Source organism: Serinus canaria, chromosome 2 (assembly GCF_022539315.1).
Source record: "Serinus canaria isolate serCan28SL12 chromosome 2, serCan2020, whole genome shotgun sequence".
Classification (NCBI taxonomy): Eukaryota; Metazoa; Chordata; class Aves; order Passeriformes; family Fringillidae; genus Serinus; species Serinus canaria.
Window position 1 is genome coordinate 20708988 of NC_066315.1, and position 25609 is coordinate 20734596.

Consider the following 25609-nt stretch of genomic DNA (forward strand, 5'->3'; position numbering starts at 1 on the left):
ATAAGAATTTGACAATTTGATGTAAGTCAGAGTTTCTTCTCTGATTTTGCCACACTTCAGATTTGTACATTTTTACACGTAGTGTGCTATTTAGTCCCAGAAACAGGGTGTATGCCTGGGATCTGTATCATCCAAAGGAGAGAATTGTGTATGTGCAGCTATTCAAACTTCACAGAAAAGCTGAATTCTCTTCCTGTGATGCAGATGCTTTGAGAAGTACTGCCATTCATTTTGGGTATCTCTTTGCTGCAGATACTGTGGAAGATCAGTTCCACCATCTCTCACTAGTGGAGGCAATATCATGACATTGTCCTTTGTGACGGATCACAGCATTGCATCTGAAGGCTTCTCAGCTAATTATATCTCCCTGGATGCATCCAAAGGTAATATGTCAGTCTGTTCATTATGCAAATTAAATGTTTTCAGCTGTCACTGTAAATAACTACTACAAGAAACAGAAACATTATTTTCTCTGTTGCCAGAAGACTTCCTGGTGCCTCATCTACTCCTTCTTATTCATCCTGCTTTATTCAGAAGCTTTTTTTACTCCCTAGGAAAGCGGAAAGCAATTTCTGTAAGGAGCATTGTTGCTTTCTTTAAAAAGTCAGTGAGAGCTGACATGGCAGAACTGCATGAATTATTTAGGAAAAGTATTTTTTCTGAATTTTCTCTGAACTGAGTATGGGTGATCTAGGAAACTTAGTGATCATGGACAGCTCACTTGAATGGGAGACTCCTGGGTGCCATAAAAAATTAATTTAATCTCTGTAAGGTTCAATATTGATGGTGGGTAGGGAAAGGTCAATTAGGATGAAATTTGATAAAGCAGCAAAATAACCTGAAAGCACAAGAGATTTTTTTCATTACAACAGAGTGCAACATTTCTGTCTCCACCAGAGTTCAAGGCTCCTGTCATGCATTAAATCCCTTCTTTGAGTATTTTCTAAAGGGCCTCCTTTACCTCACTGATGTAAGTGAGGTAAAGGAAGAATTCTCTCCATTCTCTTCTCTTTTGGACATTAGGAGGAATTTTTTCACAGGAAGGGGGGTTAAACATTGGAATGGACTGGCCAGGGAGGTGGTGGAGTCACCATCCCTGGATGTGTTCAGGAAATGACTGCACATGGCACTTAATGCTATGGAAGGTAGAGGGACAGGGTCTGCCTGGCAGAACTAAACCACAGAAGGCAGAGTGGCACAAGGGAAAAAAAAGTAAAAATGAGAACGTGTTTGTATCTGGGATGTTTGTTACCCATCACTAACCAGTTTATATGTGATTTCTGTGTGTGAGTGCAGACTACAAGGGATTTCTGGATGAATATCAGAAATTCACAGTAGTCATCTATGCAGCCATAAACTACTGTTCATTTTTTGCTCTTAGTTGCTTTATTTTTCCTAATTTCTGAATTTATTCAACCTGTTAAAAGCAGCAAATTTTTCAATTCCTAATTGCTTTCTTGGTGACATCTTGGGAAAATTGGCTATTATTTTGGCTATTATTTAATTTTATTATTTTGTCTCTCAACATGTATGTAGGCGAGACCAGTGCAGATTTTTCTCCTGTGGTTTTATTCACTACAAGATAACTTACAAATACAAAGAAACCATTTTCTCAGCTGCCTTCATTTGTATTTGGATTATTTGGCGTTGAAACCAAAAAGCCAGTACAAACAATTAAGATTTAATGAGAACTATTGCAAGGAGAACATTTCTATTTCTTAGAAAGTAATAGGCAATAAAACAAGTTCTACTTTTAAAAATTTTTCCAGGAAAACTCTGTAGTTTGAAATCTGAATTCTTACTACTGAGAAATTGGGAAATTCTCATCCTTATAAACTCTTTTTTTTAGCCTTTGTTTGCAACGGCAAACTAAACCTTCTGTAAATATAATTGTTTCTTTTTAATCTGGTATCTTTTCTTTTTAACTCACCTCAGATTACTATTTAATGGGTGGGTTGATTCCTTCCTAAATATTCTTTTTCTTATAGCAACTTTTCTCAGAGTCCATCTCTTTACTCAATATTAATCTGTATTTCTGTCTCTTTTGTAGCCATATCTGTTTCTGTCATTTCAATGCTGTCCAGTTTCACAGTTCTGGCTCCTCTCTCCTGTATTCCCCTCCTTTACACCACCATGTGATTGGCTTTTCTCACCTTTCATCCAAAGCACTGCAATGTGTGTCATGTGGAGTTCCAACTGCCTCGATGCTGTCTCTGGAATGTTTTCAAGCAATGCCTTAAAAATGCATATCTGCTGTCTCTTCAATGCTTTTAACAACTATATCATATGTTTATATGAAATGAGTGCTATGTAATAGCTTAATCCAAATTCTATGTAACACCAAAGATTTTCTTTTCCCATGATGAACACAAATATCTTTGCTACTCTCCAGCCAATCTGCACTAACTCTCAGTTTGTTCTCACTCTTGGAACGATTACTAGAATAAATGCTTTTTAGTTTCAACCACTACAGCTTGTATAAATATGGCAAAGTGGGAGATAGCTACTGAAACTGGGAGTAATAAACTTACAGAGAGGCTGAAATTATTATTTGGCTTTTTTGCAAAGATTTGTTTCCCTTGGTCCAGTACAAGTATAGCAGTACCATAAAGTTTTCATAAGTACCAGAGAGCTAAAATTCATTTTTATTAAGAATACAGTGTTTTGAAAGTTCTGTGGCCTGAGACAAGGCAAACACGTATGTGTATGTGGATTTTGCTGTGACAGGCAACTCCTCACTTCCCTGCAATCATATAAAGTTTAGTTTTCCCACTGTGAGATGTTTAGGTCTGATCTTCATCTCATGTATATCCAGTTACACTGAGGTAGCAAATTGCTAAGCATAATAATGTCTGAGAGATACACTAAAACCATGGGGTTTTTTTCTTTACATCTGCTGCTAATTTATGTTTTTTCTGCTAAAGAAAATATGGTTCTAATAATGTTTCTTGTGCAATAAGAATTCTTCATATTTTTCAGTTGTGTTTTCTTAGCCAGCTAGAGCATAACCAGTATCAGAACTTGTCAAAGATGTTCTGGTTCCTATTACACATTTCAATAGTCTTTTGCCTGGAGTTATTTCAGAGAGAATGAACTATTGAAAACATGAGCAAGATTGTCCCTCCTCCCCCTGCCAAATAAATTGGAGTTAAAAAAAGAAGGATATGTAGGAGTGAATTTTTTTAAATGCAAAATTATATAATTTTCTTTTCCATGCATCTGGGTAAACAATATTTTTGTTAGCATGGTTTATCTGTGATATATTAAATACTTGAAAAGTAGCCTCAAAAGAATAAAAGGCAAAGCTATATTTCCTGTCAAAAAAAAAAAAAAAAAAAAAAAAAAAAAAATTGAATGCCACAAGATGCAGCCTTGGCCATGGCCCATAAATTGCAAACAATTGTTTTAGCAGTCTGCCAGCCAGTAGCTGTGAAGAGCTGATGTAGCAGCAATACAGATGGAAATCCTTCAGTCAGAGATGCTCTCATGATTTTAATTTTAAAATGGGTACCACCAACTTCAACAATAGGTACCTTGGATTCTTAGTTCTTTGCCATCCTTCTGTCATTTAAAAGGGGAAGTCACATGGAATGTAAGGTAATATTTTGATTTGTTTCAAAGAGTCCAGGTCTCAACTGCCAAATAAATGAATGTCAAAAAGCCATGTAAGTGTTATGCTAGAATTTAGGGGTTTCTTCTGCCAGTTTTGGCTGTCCACATCTCAAATAACCCATGCAAAAATATAAAAAAAAATCTTTGAAAGATTTTATTCCTTCCTGGAACTTTTGTGGTCTTGATAGACACAGGCCACAATTTTCCCATAGGATTAGTAGTGGAGTCAGTGCTATTATTTATTTCCCCCCTCAAACTTCTTCACAAATAAGTGGGAATTCATCTGTTTTACTTTGAATTGGGGGTTTGGCAGTGCGTTTTGTTGGTTTGTTGGTTGTTTTTCTGTTTGTTTGGGGTTTTTAAAATATGTTTCTTTCTTTAGAGATGCTTCATTTCAGTTTTTCTGCTGGGAAAAGTTAACCATAACAAGGTTTTTGGCAGATTGCCTTCCTGATATACTTTTTATTCCTGGTTTTTCTCTGGCTTTGGTGAAAGATAATTTTCCTCATAATCTTTCTGAATTGTGAATAGTATTCATCAGGATATGTAATCTGGTTTTAAAAAGCTTCATTGTGGATTACATGTTACTTACAATGACTGTTTGGAGAAGCCAGCATTTGAAAGGGATAAGGAAAGAGAAAAACATGAATCCATGAACTTAAAAGTGTTCCTGAAAGTGTAGTATGGATTTGTGTGTCTTCTTCCTTGATAGCTGAGTACAAGTTGAGATCTTCATTCCCATCTTCCTGACTGAACCCAGTAAATGTTAGGAGTATGATGCCTGGCTCTGGTTTTCAGCTGAATGAGCAATGACAAGACTCATTACGGAAAGTAATGTCTGACAAAGAGGTGTGTGCAGAGATGTGCAGAGAATGATTGAATGAGGTTGGCCTAAGCCAGAAAATAAAGCTGATGTCCTATATGTGTCTTGGGTATCTGCTCAGTTCACCCCAAGTCTCAGGAAAAAGGCTCAGTTGGCTGGCCCCTGACAACTTGTTAGGTTGCTGTGACTTGGCAGTGTTTGGGCAGGGTGTTAGTCTGCCTACAAAAGACAAAATATGTCAGTACAACTCACAGTGTTTAGGTGTGAAGCAGCAGAAGGCAGAGAGAGATTCTATTTGAGCCAGTATTTTGAGGAAGTTTGGTCTAACATGTTACAAAAACCTTTGTGTGCCTCCCAGGTAAAAATCCACTCCTCACTTCCCTGCTTCTGCCAGCAGCTGTAGCAGAAGGCCCTGAAATGCAGATGTGCTTTCACATTGCCTGTGGAGAGGCACATACTTCTTGTGATAGTTTCTTCTTTTTTTCCCTTTTTTTTATGCATGGTACCACATAAGGAGTGAATATTTAGGGATCTCAGTTTTCCTTTGGTACAGTGATATTGGATGAAAAATCCCATGTTACTGCACTATTGCTTGATTTTTGATTAATTAACATTGTGGCAACTGATTGGTATCTATTTAGGGGAAAAAACCTGGATATAATTTTCTACATTCTGCACAATTGCACCAATGAGTAGTACAAAAAGTGGCATTTTTGTCTGCTATTGGCTATTACAGTGGGGTACTGCCATTTATGGCATTTTTTCCAGAAAAGCTAACGTACTCAGTACTAAAATCAGAAGGCAGATTGAATAGCTTTCAAAACCTCATACACTGGGCAAAGCAAGATGTGTGATTGTCCTCAACAATTGCCTCCTGTTTTTCATGAGCTGTAATAAGTTCCTTCCAACTAAAGTGAATTCATGTTTTTTTCCAGACATATAATAATCACGTATACTATTAGACTGCATTCTGAACTTTGGCAAAGGAGTCAAAGTACTTATTTTTTCCTGCTAACTTTGCTAAGTGTTCACTGAAGGGTCTGTTATTGCCCCAGCACACCCCCAAATGTTGTTAGTGAGGTGAGTGCTAAAGGGGAATTCCAGCTCTCCTGCTGGAAGTAGAACACCAGGAATTAATCCAGTTACCAGAAAAGAGTTGGCTGTCAGAAAACATGGGTTCATCTATGCTTTTCTAAATCCTCATAGCAGCCAGTATATTCCATCTATACTTGGATTTATTTCACTCTAGCCAGAAGTCTAACATTCATAAGGCAGTCACTGTTCCATCTTCTGTATTTATTATCCCTTAGCTCATAAAGAAGATTGTTAAGTGAAATATAAAGCAGTACAGAGCATCCAGTTTAAAACAGCACACTTGGGATATAAGTTTCTGTCTGGGTTCCTCCCAGGAAGAAAAACTTTGGTGAGGGAGGGAACCTGGACAACTCTGTGGAAATTATTAAAAGAGCTGATAAAAAAAATTGGCTTCTGTAGTGCTAATTTTACTGTAAGAGTTCTTATCTAGTACACCAGTTTTAATATTCTACAGGTTGAAAGCTGGCAGTCTTAGTCTCAGTCTCTGAGAATAAGTAATGGCAGTATTGCAAGAGCTCTAGTCACCAAGTATACACAAGTCAGTATACCTATTCCTCCTAGGAGGAAATAATCAGTTAAAAATAAGTAACCTATTAAATATACACACATTTTCTTTTTAATTTTTTACTGCTTTTTCTCTAGTGGCCTGTTAGGAAAAGTTGGGTCCCATTTGTAAGTCAGATTTCTAACCCTTCAATCAGCATCCTCAAGAAAACATATGACTTGAGGATCTGGGGTTTGATGATAAGCCCAACATATGACAAAGCACCATGGGAGCTGGCAGCACAGCCAACAATCCATTATCAGGATTTACAAAGCAGCACATAGCTTTTATGGTGATCAGGACTAAGCTGTTTGTTATATGCATACATTAAAACATATTGATGATGGAATATATAAATGCCTAAAATGCTAAATAAAGATTTTCATAGATAATTATTTTAGGTAAACTATTGCATGAAACCTTTTTGATTTGTCAATACTAAAGCATAAGCCAATGGCAGAAAATTACTGATCTTTTTCTGTGTGCTGTTTCTCTGTTCTCCCCATGATGAATTAGGAACATGAGTCTGGGAGCTAGCTTTGGGAGTATTTATCCTACAGAAAATGTTTGGAACACAGACCTTCCAGGTGACCCAGAATGCAAAAAAAAAAACAGCATTAAAAATACACAATTAAAAGCAAAAGTGTTGTAGTAGTAAGAATGGCTAGACAACAGACATGGAAATTATGGAAATTACCTACCTTAGACATGAAGGGCCTGAAGCATAGCTCCATCCCTTCCACCTGAATTGTTATGCAATTAAAGAGTTAAGCAGAGACATTGCTACACTGCAGCTGTGCTGTGCTAGAAAGTAGACCTCAAAGACCTGTGGCAACCAGCTTAAACGATTATTTTGCTTGCTCAGTCAGTTCTATTTATAATTAGTTTAAACCTGCCTATTTGGTAGGAACTATTTAATTTCTTATATTTGCAACCTATAGGACCTGAAATAGGGAAATGGAGGACCAGAATGTTTCCCCAGGCTCATCAAGTCCAGTCCACAATTATATGTTATTCCCCCTTTTTTTTTTCCTATGTCCTTCTGTTTTTTTAAGCTAAAAGGTAATGTGGGCCCATCCTTAAACTGATCAAACTGTATCTTAAGAACCAGTGGACTGTCTTCTCCTTTCTGCATCTGTTATGCTGATTGGATCATTGCTCTAGAAACTTACTTCCTAATAAAAATTTCCCCTAATTTCTATGTATCTGTATTCATGGACATTTTTTAACTCCTGAATTTGTCCTGTCATTGAGAATGTGTTCTATTTTTCCTTTCTTCATGCTTCTTGGTGTTTACCTGCACTTGCTAAGCCAAACAAGCTCTTCTAGTGTCTCTTGCCTTCCAATCTGCTAATTTCCTGCTATCTCCACAATCTTTGTCTTACTTGTTCCCATTTGATTTTCAGAACCTCAGTGCCCATGGTTATCCACATTTTCCCAGGTAACATGTCACCATTGCCTTGTGCAGTGGCATCAGTATTTCCTGTTTTGCCTGAAAACACCTGGCACAGTTCACATTTCTTCTTGCCCTTTTTGCAGCCATATCACAAACTTTACTCATTGACTGTGATCAACTAATAGACAACAATTCTTTCCAAACAAAGTTTCATACTGTTTCATAGTAAACATTTTTATTCCTAGATTTTATGTCTGTGCTTTGAAAAGAGCTTCTTTTTAATTATTGCTTAGATTCTACCTCAGCATTTGTTCACACTATTTTCTTCTTCCCAGCTTATACATTGCTCACAAAAAAACAAACAAACAAATAAAAACCCCCTACTTCATTTAAATATAAGACCTTAACTAAAATTCTTGTATCCTCAAATTCTAAGGATTATACCACTTTCTAACTTATTGTCATTTATAGCCCAGAAAATGGGAAAAGAAATTTAGATATAAAATTCCCTCTAACAGGTTTGACCATGGGGAATGCCAAAGCCATTTTAGGCAGGTGAAACTGCTTTTATGTTCCTATTTATTACAGACATAGTGTTCTGGTAAAAACTGAACAAATCAACTCAAATGTAAGAAACCCCATGAAACAGCTGGATCCTGGTTTTAGTTTATACTGTTGACATTCAGCAGTGAGATGTGTCCAGGAAAAGTTCTAATGCACAGGAACACAGGATGTTTGCTCCTCTGCCTGTTGAAAATAGAAATTTCCTGTTAATTTAGCAGACACATGGCATTAATTCATCTTTGTTTCTTTTCTTTTTAAAGTTTGCTCACACAACTACACTGCTGACACTGGTGTGCTGACATCTCCCAACTACCCCAGTGACTACCCGGTGCGCACGGAGTGCACCTACACCATCACCGTGGGGATCAACAGGCGCATCGTGCTCACCTTCACCGACTTCACCCTGGAGGGGAACAGGCGCTGCACTGAGGATTATGTAGAAATCAGGCAAGGATAATTATTTCTCTTGTGCTGAGTACTGATTTGTGCATTGTCCACGCCCACTTAAGCATGTTCAGAATCTTTATTCTTAACCATACATCCTGCTGTCAATGCGGGAAAAGGACATAGCAGAGAGCTTTAAAGGCTGCCTTTTCCTGCTCTCATCCTGCTCTGTTGTCAGCTTTCCCACTTGATAAATTCCAGTTCTGAGAGCAAGTGGAGTGTGTGGACTATGTTCTCATGCACTGCATTTAGGTTGTTTTCCTTAGTGCAGAAACAAGGAGTTTAATTGTCTGTTTGTGACATATTCTCCATGATATTTGAAAAGTTGTGGTAGTCAGGAGAAGTTCCAGGTGACTGGAAAAGGAGAAACCATTTTACCCTTTCTTAAAAAGGGTTGAAAAGAGGACCCTAGGAACTACTGACCTGTCTGCCTCACCTCTGTGCCTGGGAATATCATGGAACAGATCATCCTAGAAGCTCTGCTAAGGTGTGTGGAAGACAAGGAGGTGCCTATGGACGGCCAGCATGACTTCACCAAGGGTGTTCTTGACCAACATAGTGGCCTTATGTGATGGAATAACTATATCAGTGGATGAATGAGCAGCTACAGATGTCATCTCTGTGGACTTCTGAAAAGCTTTTGACACAGTCCCCCACAACATTCTTCTCACTAAATTGGAGAGAGAGAGAGATTGGATGGGGGGATGGTTTGGAAGATGAGGAATTGATTGGATTGTCTCATCCAGAGGGTAGAGGTCTAAGGCTTGATGTGCATATTAGAACTCTGACAATGATCCCTTTAGAGGTCTGTTCTGGGATCAGAGTTATTTAATATTTTCATTAATGACATGGACAGTGGGGTCAAGGCACCCTCAGCAAGTTTGGAGATGACATCAAGCCGAGCGGTGCAGCTGATGCACCTGAAGGACACGATGCCATCCAGAGGGACCTAGATAAGCTTGACCAGTTGGCCCGTGTGAACCTCATGGAGTTCAACAAGGCCAAGTACAAGGTCCTGCTCCTGGTTTGGAGCAACTCTCAGTATCAATACAGGCTGGGGAGGGAACAGAACAGCCCAGGGGAGAGGTGAGGTGAGAGTAGTGAGGGTGCTGGTGGATGAAAAATCAGAGGGCTGGAGCACTCTCATATGCAGACAGGCTGAGAAAGTTTGGATTATTCAGAAGAAACTTTTTACAATGAGGGTAGTAAGGCACTGGAACAGGCTGCCCACAGAATTAGCTGTTGCCCCATCCCTGGAAATATTCAAGGTCAGGCTGGATGAGGCTCTGAGCAATCTGATCTATTTGAAAATATCCCTGTTCCTTTCAGAGTTGGGTGACATAGATGACCAGTTAATGCCCCTTCCAACCCAAACTATTCTATATTCTATATTCTATATTCTATATTCTATATTCTATATTCTATATTCTATATTCTATATTCTATATTCTATATTCTATATTCTATATTCTATATTCTGATTTATGTTTATAGTCTTTAGACAATAGCTACTCTAGGAGGTAACACAAAGAGCATGTAAATAATCTGCTATACTTTTCCATACTGGCATCACCATTAAACTTAGGATACTAACCTAGTGATTTCTAGGAGATTTTACAGGACAGGGACAAATAGAGGAAAGGAATATTTGCAGGAAGATTACCTGCTCACAGTCCAGCAGCACCAAGGGCATATCCTTTCTGCTGAGTGGCTGCAGATGGATTTGCAATTTGCAGTGTTGCTGCACCCATTCCTGTCCTCATGAGCCAGCTCTCTGGGTGAACCATATCTGAGGAATGCTGTGTGTTTTTTCAGTCTGAGCATGCTAAGAGTTTCCGTTACCTCACTGAGCACCATGATAAAGCTCATCCTGAATGTTATACCAGATATTCTGAATGGGTTATTGCTTGGTAAATAGTATCTTCTTTTTAAAAACCAAACAAAAATCTCCTTGCTGGAGTTGAAGTATTGAGATTCTGAATTCCATCTGAATTAGTTGGGTTTTTTCAGCTGTACATACCAACCGGAGAAAATTATGAAAACCTGAAAAACTTTCTGAATATTTTCCAAGTAAAGCATTTATTTTTTTTTATTTTTAGAAAAACAATCTGAGATCAAATTAAATCTAACTTTATTTTAACAATTAACACTTAAATTTGGGATGACCAAAAGTGATCTTTTTTTCACTTTTTCACCTTAGGAACTGAAAACATTTATTTATAGCATAAATCTAACTCACTTTTCACTGTGAAGAGTTCAGCAGCATTAAACAGGTTCTAAGATGTGGACAGAACATTCTAAGTGCAACTCAGCACATTGCTACGGCCATAACTGGGTTTTTAGAATGCCTCTTCAATCCTGATACTGTAAATGGGGTAGCTACACAAGTCTTAGGTGAAGTGCCACTCTCATTTTTTGTCCTGAGGTGTCCTCTGATAAACTGCATTCAGTCAACTAAGAAAATTGTTCATCTGACCACAGCAGCAGAGGCCAAGGTACAAGTGAGGGGAGGTTCTGGCCCATTTTTTCAACTGCCACTAACACGAGACAGCAGCAAGCAGTTTAAACTAGGAGGATGACAAGAAAACAGAGTGGCAAAGGCTAAGTAGAAATTTTTCTCAAAAGCAGCTGTAAACCTGTGAATATGCAATTGAAAGTCTTACTATCCACTTAAAAAGCATCATAGGAAGATCACACCGTATATAGGTATAAATTATCTGTCATTGTCCTACTGACCTGTAGGTTGATTGTAGTATGAAAGTGCTTAAAGACAAGATCAGGAAGCAATTGATAAGCAGGTTGTCAAGTCATCCTCTTTTTTATTCCCATAAGGCATGTGCAGGAGGCAAAATAGAACATTAGCTGTGGATCCTGATTACAGTATGAAAAAAATGTTACTGGAAATATTACTTAAATTAAAAACAGGAAAATAAGTGGTTGTAGAACCAATTCTGAAGACTAAGAAAATATTTTGAAACGTGCATCAGTGAAATGAATTCTGGAATGGATTCTCATTTGTATGGTGGTAAATAAACATGTTTTTTAAAATAAGTCAGCTCGTCTAGGCTTAAAGAGTGAGGAATGAGGAAATTACTACTTCAAATTTGAAGATTATCTTTGGCTCCCCCAATGATTGTTACCATGTAGAATATAGAGAATATAGTGAGACACCTGAGACACTTCTCAAGGTTGCCATTGTATTGACACACACCCAGGCTGCTGAGATGGGAGAGTGACGTGCCCAGCAAGCAGGTGGTTGTGGCAGGGCTTAATACTGCAAGCAGCAAAACTCAGTATTTGGTAGCAGTATTTCTGTTGAAGATGAAGAGCCAGGAAAGGTCTTTCCCAGGCCTGAAAGAATCACAAGATTTTTGATTTGCTTGCATTTTTCATGGTGTCTCTCTTTGACCAAAGATTTTTCTTCTTTGCCATTCTAGAGATGGAGGCTTTGAAACTTCTCCTCCTCTTGGAAAATACTGTGGTACAGACCTGCCTCCTGTTATAATCTCTCATGGTAACAAGCTGTGGATAAAGTTTGTAAGTGACGTATTTGGCACAAGAAGGGGATTTTCAGCAGAGTGGGATGGTACCTCAGCAGGTAAAATGATTGCATCAAGTATAGAACTATTTTACACATCTTATTTTTGATCTTTTCTTTGTATTTAATTTCTCACCTTTTTTCCCCTCAATTTTCCTGCTTCTAATATTCTAAGGTCTGTCTGCTAATTATATAGTAACATGTATGCATGTTGTTAAGAACAAAGATATTTCTTGATCCTTAGGCTTTCCTTTTTACTACAGAAAAGAGCATACTATTTCCTAGATATAAAGTAGCTTCAATTTTCTCTTATGATCAGGAAAGCAGTAATTAAGAATATAATGAGGAGGTTTCTAATTTTTAATACTTCTCTATCCTTCAAATTAGATAGTTAATATTTCTATTTGTTATGGGCTGTCTTCTGCTTACAACATTGATGGCTGGATGCACATTTTTGGGGCATTACTGAAGAAGTTTAGGGCATGTGAAGGAGGTCAGTAGTGAGAATCCACACACCAGGTTTAATTCTCCCCTCCTCTAGCTGTTAAATATTGCTTTGCTTTCTCTGCTCTTTTCAGGTTGCGGTGGGACTTTCACATCAGCTTCTGGCATCCTCATGTCTCCCAACTACCCTATGCCATATTACCACAATTCAGAGTGCTACTGGCTGCTCAAGGGAAACCGAGGAAGTCCATTTGAAATCCAGTTTGAGCAGTTCCACCTGGAGCTTCACCAGAAGTGCAGCTTTGATTACCTTGCGGTAGGTGCCCTGGGACACTCTGCTCCACGGGAGGCAGATGAGTGTGCTGAGTACAAAGGCCAGGAAAAACACAGGGCCTTGGCTTTCAAATGGTCCTAAGTGAGCAGACTCAGAATAGGAAAGCTCCATGTTGATGTGCTCCCTTCATCTCTCAGAGTCATGAGAGGCAAGGCAGCAGTGTCTGTGTAGCTGCTGGTAAGAAAAGCAGATAGGAAGAATTTGATAGATAGAAACAAGAATCTGTCTGTATCTTTTAAATTTTCCATGTTTTGAACCAAGGCCTTAGCATGATTTCTTAGTAAATTATGGGGAACAAAGCACAATGCTGTCAATAACCATATTGTTAATACCAAACTTAATATTTGAATTATTCCATTAATTATTTGAATATTTCAAACGAAATTGAAATGGAGTGCTGTGTTCCCCTCTTGGTGACTAAGCCCCTAAAAACCCACTAGTATTCAGTTACTGGCTTCCTGGTTTTGCTTGTTTCTGAAATGCCTGCCAGGCTTCCTCTGAGCAGAAATGGAATTTAACCTCTTGTATACCCAGTAACATTTCCCTAAGCAGACATTTGTCAGGGGCAAATTAATCAGACTTGTAATGTCATCAGCTTTATTATCTTTTCATTTTTCTTTTTTTTTTGTTTGATTTTTTTTTTTTAGATATATGATGGCAACAGCAGCAATGCTAGGCAACTAGGTAAATTTTGTGGGGATCAGATACCAGAAACCATCCATTCCAGTGGAGACAGTGTGTATGTAAAACTAAGGACAGACAGCAGTCTGCAAGGTGGAGGTTTCTTAGCCAGATACAAACAGGGTAAGTAAAGGAGAGGGAGATGTTTCTATAGCTCATGTTGCCTGTGCAGCTGCTTGCAGCCCATGATCTTACATATTTATCAGCACAGTAAAATCTATAGAGCATACCAACAACCCAGATTTTCTATCCTGGTACAGTTACAGAACACAGAGACCTAAAAATTATCTGCCCATCTACATTTGATGGAGATAATCTCCTCCTTAGGAGAAAGCCAGTAAGGTGGCTCTATTTCTATTACCTGCACCAGTGGCATATGCTTCTCCAGATTTACTCAGAACAACAAATGCTGGAAGTCCATAACAGGGTAGATTTGACTGTTCTTGCTTTTCTGCTCCTTCAGGCTCCTGAATTTTTAAAAGAGAAGGCAGATATAGCAAGATTCTCTGATCTTAGAGCTTCTTTTGAGGAAGGATGGCAAAGGATGATTGAGTTTCTGTCAGCCAGACTGATTGTGGGTGCTTGGGATAATTTAGCCTATTGGGAGCATTTTAAAAACTTCATTTTTAATATCTTGTGGTAAGGGTAATACTTTTCTTGCAAACATGTTTTTTTAAAATAGTACTACCCCAGAAATATCAAAATAATTGCATTTGGAGAAAAATACAAGAAGACACATGACAAAGTTACTTTATTCCCAGTCATAATATGAAAATAGTCCTGCTGTTTACATTTCTCTTTATACACTTTATATTTTTTAACAGTTAAATAGATATTGGAAAATTTGTAATTTCATCACATACAAAGTGATTTGCAAGCATCTTTGTGTCCTCTAAATATGACATGCCCAAGTGACAAGGGATGTTGTGGGTTTATAGATATGAAGTTGTCCTGGGTTTGGTCAAAAGTAAATGGATTACAAAAATCCAGAGCTATTCATCCCCACAAGACACATGCAGTAATTAGAGGAAGGAGGAAACCTTGGCTCCCTCATTCCTTACAGATATCACTACCATGTACTTTTCAGACTGCAATGTCAAGAGGATATATTAGAGAAGGTTCCCCCTCCCTTTCATTAATTAAACAGGAAGAGCACTTTCAAAGCACTCAGATGTAGAACCTGAGCTATCAGATAATGTGATTTACATTCATATTTAATTCCTGAAGATGCACCAGAGAAAGCTTTTAATGGCTTGCCCAAAAGCTAAAATTATGTAGGCAGTATGTTGTAAAGTAAGGATGCTTTGATACCAGATACATTTACATGTACATGAAAGAAATGTAATGATTAATTGGAAAATGTTGCAAAGGAAAACATGGTACCAAGTTGCTATTCAAAGGCACCTCTGTGCCTGATATGTTTCTAATAAAATCCCTTTGGCAGGGGGTAGCAGATATTACCTGTCTTGCATTCTTCAAATGCAACCCATTTTGTGCTCTTTGTCCTGCCCTTTCAAAAAGTCACATGCTTCAGAGTAGCTTTGCAGGCAAGCTCCACTCCACTCCACCTGACCCTGACCTGCAGCTGTATCCCAAGCATTTTGAAATACTGAAAACACAGACCTTTAAATCATTTGGACAGAATAGAAAAAATGGGCAGGAGGTGGGTGTCCTCTCTGTGGTGACAGACAATAGAGCAGTCATGCAAGTGAATCTCAGCTATTTCTGCTGTTCAAACACTGCAGATTTGCTGCACAAACCAGCCAGCCTGGTCTGCTCCCTGCCCACTCCCCTGGGCATTAATTACACTCCTCTGCTCCCAGTACACATTGGATGCTCTCTCCAGACAAGGGATTGCCCACACTGATAATTTTTGTCTTTAGGGAAAGGTGGATACAGGAAAATGAGACTCACTGACGTAATACCATAATTGTAATTTTGTTCTTTATCTAGTTTAGTTTACTTTTATTTTATCTGCACTTCAAGGAAAGTTCTTATTATTCCAGGTGAGTGTCCAGTCCTTATGCTAGGATGCTATTGAATGTCTCACAAGGAGAATTATGGCTCCTTTTTAAAAAATTCCATTATCACATTCTCTTCCTGGGGCTAGAAAGCCCAATAATAGGAGTGTACTTTCCATTAGTTGTTTTAGCCAGGGATCATAATTTTTTCCCAGTCAGCAGAAATAAATCACTTTTATCAATTTATCAATATTTGTTGAGCAACTCCCCAAATAATTTCAAATGACAGGGTACATTTTTATGATTAGTTAAAAAAAAAGAGAAAAAATGTGTTTCATGAATACCCATGTATTTAGACTTAAAGAGGACTGCCCTCTTAAATATATACTGATGGGTCTGCAAGTGTCAGAAAAGAAGGTCATAATAATGCTGAAAGATGAAAGTTTAAATAGCTGGAGTTTTGGTTGAAACATACACAACACGTTATTCAAGAGTCACCATTGTCTTTCTGCATGGCTTCTCTAATCTGAAAAAAAATTCCTCACCTTGTAATGCTGTCACTAACTTCAACTAGTAATTTTTGAGATATTGGATTAATAACACTGAACAAAAATTATCTATAACCCTTTTTTAACTTTTTTTTTACAGTTTGCCATGAAGTGCTGACTGTTAATCGGAGCCATGGCATATTGGAAAGCTTAAATTATCCAAATAATTACCCACTAAATGAGCACTGCAACTGGACTATCCAAGCCACCAAGGGGAACACTCTCAACTATAGCTTCACAGCCTTTGATTTAGAAGGTGGATCTGTCTGTGATCGTGACTTCTTGAAGGTATGTGCCCAGATTCTAGAAACAAGAAAAATCAAGTCTTTAACAATAAAGAAAAATAATAAGATTGCAGAAGAGCAAGGGGAAATTTATCTTGTGTAAATTTAACCATTAAAGCTCAAGTGTTAAATCCAAATGATTTAACCCTGGTTCCTCAGTAGGGATTGAAGCATTGCTGCCTCAAGACAGGTGAGTGCCTCTGAGAGGGGAAATCACTCTGCAGGTGCCTAGGTTGTTACAGTCTAACTTCCACCTTAGACTAGATGGTCTTTATGGGCAAAGGGAGATGTGATTCCAGCTTCATGCAAAAAAGGGGGAATCCTGAGATTAGTAAACAGGCAGCAAAAGACAGTGAGCCCAATTATTTTCCTCTTGTTTTTATCTGAGAAGGAATGAAAAATGTTCAAAAACTTTGATAAATGTCTACATTTTTAAAGGGAGAGTTCCTGTGTCTCTTGTTTATACTTTACATAATTCATCTGCATCTTGAAAGGGACTAAAAGAAAATGAAAGCGCCCACAAACAAAATGTGACATTTTTAGTCAAATGAAACCATAGAGTCAATCTAAAACTAAGTGGCCTTTATTTTAATTTCTCAAAAAAAACCCATTTAAATGACGAAAAATAAGTTTTCTTGAAATTTTCTAGGAAAACTGAAAAGTTACTTCCTCTAAATTTTGTACTTAGTACTCTAGGATATAGAGGGTAGTCATGATCACTCTATATTGTGCATTATAATCTCCAGCCCACAATTTTGCTGTTTTGCTGGACTAATTCATCCTTCAGCTCTCACCCTTGTACAGGATGCCAGCATGCAGCCCCTGTGCTCTACTTAGGGTTTTGCACAAGAGGAGCTGAAATTTAGAGAAATCTTAGAGAAGACTGCTTACAGCCAGGGAGGGGACTGTGGAATAGTACCTGTATTTCTGGGGGTATTTGCACCCAGGTATTGCAGGAGGCTCAGCAACAGACATCTGTTCCTTGTAGATGTCCTCCCTCACTCCCTTTACCTCATTTCTATGGCAGCTTTCACAGCTCAAAATTGGTAATAAATTTGTAAATGTTCTTCCAGCTTTCTTCACTTTGTGGCCAGGAATGGAAAGAAAGAATAGACATGTAAAGAAAATAAACAAGGGAGCATTGTATTGAGAACTAACTATTAAGCCATGGTTTGTTTTTGTGAGGAGGCTGAAAAAGAAACATTGGAGCCAAGTGGAGAGGCCAGTGCTAGTCTCAAGATGCCTAAAGCCTTGACCCATGGAAAGCAGGAGCCCTGCACACAGTAGCCAGCCTGTGAGGAGCAAGAAACTTGCCAGATTCACTATTGTAGACATAAGTCAAGGGTGGAGGAATAGTGCCAGGGGCAAGGACCTGATCCAATGCACTTAAAAGAACAGAAATAAAACATATTGGAGAGAATGAGGAGACAGAAGCACTCTTTGCTTAACAATTTTTCAGTGCTTTCAATCAAAGAAAATACAGACTGAAAGAGGTATAAAAAAGAGAAAACAAGGGGAAAATAAAGTCATGGAAGTGTGTTAAGGAGGCTTTTATTTGCAATTCATGTAATGTTACTTGCAAATCTTTCTCCAAATGCCATTAAGAAATACCCCTTGGAAAAGATGTTCTCATTTGGTTATTGCATGCTGCACAAATATGTGCCATAGTGTAAAAAGAGAACGAGGTTGAACCAGCCAGGGAATTGAGTAGTGTTTGCTCCCACCCTGCCTCTTGCAAAAGGGGAGAATTGGCAAGGCTGGGAATGTGCTGTGGTGTAGGGGAAAGGGGGAATCATCTGCAACAAGTGTACAGGTCACTTTCTAAGCAGGCTGCAGATATTTAGGACTTTTCTGTTTGAAATCCATGTGGAGTCTGACACTGCTGCAAATAGGAAAAAAAAAGGATATTTGAAAGAAACCTCATAGCCATTCAGCTAAAAGAAATTACTTTTCTGCCATATATCAGTTTTGAGATTCCTTTATTTCAGTGAGGTCTGAGAGGGGAAAGATCTGATGATCCACTGGGTTTAACAGAGACAGAAACCTGTTCACTGTAGTCTCAGTGGGTGATGCAGGGACCATACACCAGAGTCCCTCACCATTTTCTTGAAGGAAATGGGAGCCTGCTGCTCAGACACTTTGCATGGACTCATGAACCAGAGTGGCCACTGGGCTGATCAAGTGTTCTTTTCCCTGGAGGCTCCCTTCCCCCATCTTGTTTTGGGTTTGTGGCAGCAGCTCTCCCACCTCAGGCACTTACCTGAGTAGACAGCAACACTCTCTTTGTCTTCCTGGCTCTGTGGCACCTCTGACAGTAGCAGCATGCTGCTCCATGGCAGCTAGCAGATGGCAGGCTTGGTGACAATAGTGACAATATCTCCTCCTGCTTGCTGGGAGGCTGGGGACAGGAAGGACAAGAGTTAGCTGTTAGGTTGGATTAGCTGATGATCACAGCTGAGGTGGCAGAAGGAGTAAGGAAAAGTTGCATATGATGCAAAAGGACAAGACTAAATGTTGCAGAGGTGTTATGGCAGAAACATGACCTGCCTTAGCACTACAGTTTAGAAATGGCAGCTTCAAAAAAACCCAGAAGTAGTAAAGCAGTTTTTAAAAGTTAGTGTGAGGAACAGATTTATGGACATGTGGACATATTTTTATACTCTTAAGCTAAAGCTCTATTTTTTTTGAAATCTTGCTGAATTTTGAAGGGGAAAATCATGGTGCTTGGTGGGGTGGGGACAGCCAGACTGAGCAAGCTGTTTTCCTGAGTACTGCTGAACCTGCTTGCTGAACAAAATGCTTCTGGTTCCATTCTTTACACTGGAAAAGGGCCTGTTCTTCAGCTTTGTGTTTAATTATGACTGAAACTCTGACCCAAACCCACATAAAAAGAGCATTTTGCCTCATGACTAATTCAGTCAGACATACACAGTTAATTACCTATTTGCTCCCTGGCTTAGTCCACCTGTGAGTCAGAAGTTATATGTGTAATGTCAAAACCAAAAATTTCTACACTTGGGTATTCCTAGTGATTTTCAGCTACCAAAGATGTTATCATGGCATAGAGCAAATAACTGTCTCACATTAGGGGCAGGAAAAATATAGTCAGCTGTCCAGTGAGAATGAGCAAGTACAAGTACAGTGCATGGTTCTTCCAGACTGAAATTCAGTCACATCTGTGCAATGAGAAGTCAATGTGTATTGTGTTACCTATTTCCTTTTCTCCTTTGATCATGGGAGGCTTCTTGTCAGCTGGGTCACCATTCCACCTGCTGACAGGTGTTACTCATGGTGAGCAGCATTCTCTTTCTGCAGGGAGCATTGGGTGACTCCAGCTTGGTCTGGTCTGGGTAGGACCTGCATCTCCACCACTTAAAAACCTGTGTCAAGTAAGAAGGGAAAAACTCTGTTCTTCTGACTTTGGGGCAATTCTCTGCCTCTGTGTGTAGGTGCCAGAAACTGAGAGGGGGCAATGTGGGAGGGAAGCAAAACTGCAGTTTTTTATGATGTCAGTCTCTAGGATGAATCTCATATGGGCCCTTACCCAGCAAATGAGCACTGTGCAGTGTTTCATGTCCTGTCAGAGGATGTTGGCTCATCACTAGTAATGCTCATAAGATGTGTGACATTTTGGAAGGAGTTTTGCAGTGAAGCTGCAAGAAGATGAGATTAATTGCTTCTGATAAAGACATGTACAGAAGTGACAATAATAAGATACAAGACATCTCAAATACAGAATGTTTACTGGTGATGCTACACTAACTGTAATTAGATTGGATGGTCTTTAACTTATGTTGCTCGCTGTGCCTTTGCTAAATAACCTGACATTAGTCTTTCTAGAGGAGTCATGGGGCTGTAGCTAGTGAGAAATTGCAGGCAATAACATAGAAATGTCATTCTTTCCTCTACATTCATCAGATTATTAGCTGAACAAGCATATATTTAACTCCCCATCCTTAATGATTAATTACCTTCTTGTTTGGTATGGCAGAACATAATCTCTGGGGAGGCAAAGTAGGAAGAATATCATGGTTTTGCCCTGAAGATCAGAGTCCTGCTGTAGAACTGACATATACTCCTTCCTTGTACAAGAAAAACATAATTTGAAAACCATTGATCATTCTGCCTTTCAGTGAAAATGTCCCTCTATGTTCTTCTGCTAAGAAAGTACTACTGTCCCTTGACATCCAGTCTGTTTAGCACCTGCTTTTATTAATTACAGGGATGTCATGATTAGGAATGGTATTCTCCAATTTAGTATTCCCACAAAAGCCATGAAGTGCTCCCCTCTCCCTCTCCAACCAGAGGCACAAAAGGCAAAGATCAAGGTTGACATAAGAAAATTAACAGTAGCAGCAACAAGACTAATGACAGAGGGTATCAGAAAAGAAATTATTCATACAGGCAAAAAAGACCCCAGACTGTAACAGACAATACCAGACAGCTCCTTCTGCCAGGTTCTCTGGGCCAGAGGAACTCCTTCTTCCTGGCCCTGGCCCTGCCCCGGCAATGAAAAGATGGTACAGAACAGCCTCTGTGTCCTGGCCATGCCCCCTCCCACCTACTGCAAAAAATTAACCCCGTCCTGGCCAGAACCAGGACAAGGGCAGACCTTGCCCCGCCCTTTGCAAGATGCCAGCAGCCTGATAAACAGATAGCAAAATTGTGCCAGGCAGGAAGACAAATTTCAGAGCTCTCTGTCCAAGTTTCACCCCTTTGGTCTGTGCATCTACTGTCAGTGTTGGAATTATCATTGGGTTAATGCAAAAGAACATCCTGTGAGGGCAAACAACTACCTGATAACAACAAATGCCTTTCTTCTGCTGCAAGCTAGAACAGAGCTCCACTTTGGAGCAGAGCACTGCCTTGCTTGCTTCCTGTCAGTGTGCTTGAGCAGCCCAGACTCTTTCAGCAGCTGGGCTCAAAGTGGTCAAAATACCATTGCACGATTATATGAGGCATATTATTGAATGAACACAGTAATTAATATGGCATCTGCTCCTGAGAACTGTTTCATTTCCTTCTGGTGGTAGCAGGATGTGTCTTTTTTCCCTCCTTTTTTAAACCACAGTAGCATTCCAGGGATGTACCATAATATCCTTTTTCTCCCTCTGGGAATACTGCATTAGATAATTGTTGCTCACACTCATCTGGTCATCCTCTTTTTTTATTAGCTTAACATAAAAATATCTTACCCTGTTTCTAGTTTTACTCCCTCTTGCAATTAGTAAATATGCTTAAACTATGTTAGGAGATTGCCATTATTACATTTTATTTATGAGTATGTCTTTCTAAAGTGCTGCAGGAATTCTTCAAGCACAGGGAATGGCTCTTCTTATGGCCATGCATTGATTTACAAAATGTCACTGGTAGTACATGTCCCTGGAGAAGCAGATGGTGTATGAAATATACCCACCCAGGTCCTGTACCCAGACATCAAATCACAGCCTGCTGGCCATGCTGCCCTGGTATCCATTAACATATTATCATGCAAGCTGGCAGCACAGCAGCACATCCCTGAATTCCTTCAGGGGGTTATGGGCCTCCAGAAGAAATCCTTCACTGGAAGGATAAAAGTGACAATTCTCAGGTTTCTGTGCCAGGCTTCATACACCATCGGTATACAATGAAATCTTAGCCCATGCACTGATTTTCAGTGAGAGATCTGGATATTTAAAAGGAGAGCATCAGGCCAAAAAGCTGTCCACCCTAAACAGGACCAGCTCAGCACTCCTGTTTTTTGTTTTTCTAATTGCCTGCATTTGCCTCCAATTGCCTGCATCAAAGTGCACTTTGGCTCTGCTGTTTGAAAGGTTACTTAGAAACAAAATTACAAACGCTCACAAAACCCCTGACCCCGCACAACAGCTAAATTTGTGGTGATGACAGGGCTGCCTGGTGCCTACAGAAACCTCAGATGACAAGAAGCACAAGTGAAGGCAGCAGAGACTCCTCTTTTGGACTCTCAAAATGAGTCAGACCTTCATGGACTTGGCGTTTTCCACACCCTGCCAGCTCATGGCAATGTGACTTAGCCTGTTCCTTCAGAAAAAAAGCATGCTACAATGAAATGCCTGTGAAATACCACCACATGATGGTAGTGTGCACGCCCCTTGTTGGAGAAAGAATATTTGGAACTCATCTAGTTGCAGCTGGATTCTTGTTTCCTGTGTTCTTCTGTATTCTAGATTTTGCTGAAAAACCTGGGCATTATCTGTGAGTCTGTCTGCTTATCACTCTCAGCACAGACATTGCATTAAAAAAGTTACATTGTGGCTGGAGAAATTCCATTTAAATCAGTCAATGATTCCCCTCATCAAAGGGAAGACCCCAGACAGCTCAGAAAAAACCACACTGGATTTTGTGGAAGGTTACTGCTCCCATAAGCCAGACTGAAAGCCTAAGAGGCAGGAATATTTCCTTTTTTTCTGTCTTCATTTGCTGACACCAAGCTGCAACTCCCTATAGTGTCCACAGATCTGCATGATGCAAATTTCTCAAGTAAGGAGGAATTCCCAGAGCCCTTCCTGCCCTCTCTGGCCCTTTGTGGTGTCAGTGTGATGTTCTTTCCACTTAGAGTTCAGTTCATCTGGGCTGGCAAAGCACAGGAGGAGAAGCACAGACCTGGGCACCAGACAGCAGCGCTGCAAACTGCTCAGGCCACCCTGGGTTTTTCAGAGCAGGCACACTTCTCCACTCCCTTAGGCACAGCCCCTCCCTTTGTAGGGAGATTTTCACACAGATTTCTGCTGAAGATATTGTCTGGAAATATTTCTGCTGGAAACGTTGCTGTCCCAAGCTCAAAAGCAGTCCTGTTCCTTCCACCATGAGTGGATTCTTGCTGCAGAGGAACAGCCTCCATTTCTGCTTTGAGGAGAGCAGCCACTCAACCAAAATAGCAACAGCCCCATCACCAGGAATGTGATCCCAGTGCCACAAAGGCGTGGATCCCCAGGCAGTCCCTTGGTCAGCAAAAGCTGCAGAGACACTTTAGGGACCCATCTGGATTCTGTCCACCACAGCATGCTGATTGGGAGGAGGTGCCTTCCCAACAGAGCTTTGGAGATTTAGGGTGGCATGCTGAACAAATAAGGTTTTGGGTGCAGATTTTGGGATGCACTGGCTGAGTGGATGTCTCTTAGGCATTCCTTTCTTCAGCATCAGTTATTTCCTACTCCTGTATCTAAAACAATTTTAAAATTTAATCCAAAGATAAACCCTTACATTCTTAGAAGTCATTAATCACTAACAAAATACTGATTTAATATAATTTCAAGAAATAAACCTTCCCTAGAAAGACAGGAATGAGCAGGTATGATTGTAGTTAAAAACCTTTGTTTTGTTTGAGAAGGAAGTAAGTGCCAATGCAAGAGGTGAAAAACTATTAAAAAAAATCACTCCAGTCTAACGTGGACTTCAATATTACTCAAAATTTTCAAAGGGCTCTGATTATTTTAGGCTCAGGTCACAAGACAAAACATAGACTCAGATAAAAGTCTTACTATTAAAAAAATAGACATTCATTCATTTATTTCTATATATTAGATAAATCCCATCAAGATTAACTAGTATGCCTACATGTCTAAATGATGCCTGATGTCAAATTCCATTGTAATATGAAATAAAATGGTTCATTAGTGAAAGTGTGCTACTGTGTGGAGACAAGAAGATGGTCAGAGCAAGAACTTTCATCATAGGGCATAAACATGTTGAAATGATCATATTAAAATATTAGTTAGAATGAGTTCTTTAGTAAGGCCTTTTCCTAGTGGCAATTGCAAACTCTTATCATCATCCAAGCACAAACATGATCTTATTTTGTTCTCCTGTTTGTGCAGAAGTGTCAAGGCCCCATGCAGTCAGTCACTCAAAGTCTTAAACTGCCTTTGTTTCTGTGAAACAATGTCATTGTGGTGCTCAGCTAGCGCATTGGGCCACATCCTGGAGCTTTAATTTGTTTGGATTTTCCACTGGCTGACAGACCTGCAGGTTCTTAAGTTTGCACTCTACCCTACTGGAAGGAAATGTGTTGCTTGGAAATTAGTTATTTTTGTTTGTGTTAATTCTTGTTTTAACCATTAATGATGATGTCTCTTTAGAGTGCATTCTGTTACTTGGGTGAGGATTATATTTGTTTTTTTGCTTCTTTTTGTTTTCTGGTAATATATTCGTGGCAATGCCATCAAAATTTCCTTTCCAGAATTTCTTTTCCTTTCATTTCCTTTCAGGAAGAGCTATTCAGAAACCTGTAATCACTGCCTCGGGTGTTTAGATCCAAACAATCCCATATCAGCTTTCCCAGTTCTAAGAGGAAAGGGATGCTTGTGTGTGTCACACTGCCCTAGAGGCTCTGAGCATGGGTGGGACACTCATGGCTCTGTTGGTTTGATCCAAGGCAGTGCCTCCTTTCCTGAGTTCTGCAAATACAGCCCAGGACTCCTGCTGCTGGTCCCTGTATAAAAGTTTTCTGACAGCAAAGAGTTTGTTTCAAGACTCAGTTGGAGACAATTATTACTATAATTGCTCATTAATATGATGAATTCTGACATCTGATGACAGTATTATTTACAGTACAATGAAAGTGAACTGTCAGTATTCACAGCATAGGTTTTACCCTCGTGAAAAACTGAAAGTTTGTTCTTTAAGACTATCACCTCTTGATCAAGACTAAATGTTACTAACTAGTGTACATAAGCAGCTTTTTTCCAGAGCTGATTAGGCATGGGCTTTTCCTCTGCAATGTTTTTCCTGGTGGAAAAAAACCCCATGCCTTTTCATAGAAATAACATTCTCCAGGAGAAAACTGATATTATGCTTAACAATCCCTTCCCCCTACCTCCCTGCTCCCCACCCCCTAGTTTTCTGCCAGGAAAACTGAACAGATGGAGTCTTACTACCAGTCTGAAAGGCTCTCTTTTGCAAGACAGAGTAAGCTTGACAAGGCAGTCGGCTAGAAAATTGTCCCTACCTCCAGTATGTCCAAATGGAACACATTCCAAGGTTATTTTCCCCATTTTTTATAGATCTTTATTGCTTCCAAGTAGAGGAAACCTCATTTTCCAGTCAGCTCAGTCCTTGAGCCCCTGCTCCAGTTCTGGTAATGAGCTTTTCTGTGACACAGGTCATGCCCTTTTGCTTTGCTCCTCCAAAAAGAAGCGAACAGCTGTGGCCTCCAGGGCATCATTATTGGTGTTAGTGACATATTTCCAGGCTGAAGAGTCAGAAGAGCCAAAATGCAATACTGGTGACCATGGTGTCCCCCAGGAGAGCTCCCCAAGCCAAACCCTTCCTGCAGCTTTTGCTAGTCCTTCTTCCCCAACCCCGTTCTAATGTACAGCAGA

The 25609-nt window shown here is 39.6% G+C and overlaps 1 protein-coding gene and 1 long non-coding RNA gene across 2 annotated transcripts in view; one reads left to right on the forward strand and one right to left on the reverse strand.

The window, feature by feature from the left end:
* Positions 1-25609, forward strand: part of CUBN (cubilin) — a 143290-nt gene that overhangs the window by 27741 nt on the left and 89940 nt on the right. Inside the window, exons 22-27 of the mRNA XM_050971446.1 lie at positions 253-383; positions 8295-8481; positions 11916-12076; positions 12595-12776; positions 13442-13598; positions 16085-16272. Of these exons, the coding sequence (XP_050827403.1) occupies positions 253-383; positions 8295-8481; positions 11916-12076; positions 12595-12776; positions 13442-13598; positions 16085-16272 (1006 nt within the window). The remainder of the gene's footprint in view (positions 1-252; positions 384-8294; positions 8482-11915; positions 12077-12594; positions 12777-13441; positions 13599-16084; positions 16273-25609) is intronic.
* On the reverse strand, positions 8118-20774 carry LOC127059299 (uncharacterized). Its single transcript, XR_007776973.1, has 3 exons — positions 20706-20774; positions 18529-18666; positions 8118-8217 (listed from the first exon to the last, which is right to left on the reverse strand). It is a non-coding gene; the product is annotated as an uncharacterized LOC127059299 (long non-coding RNA).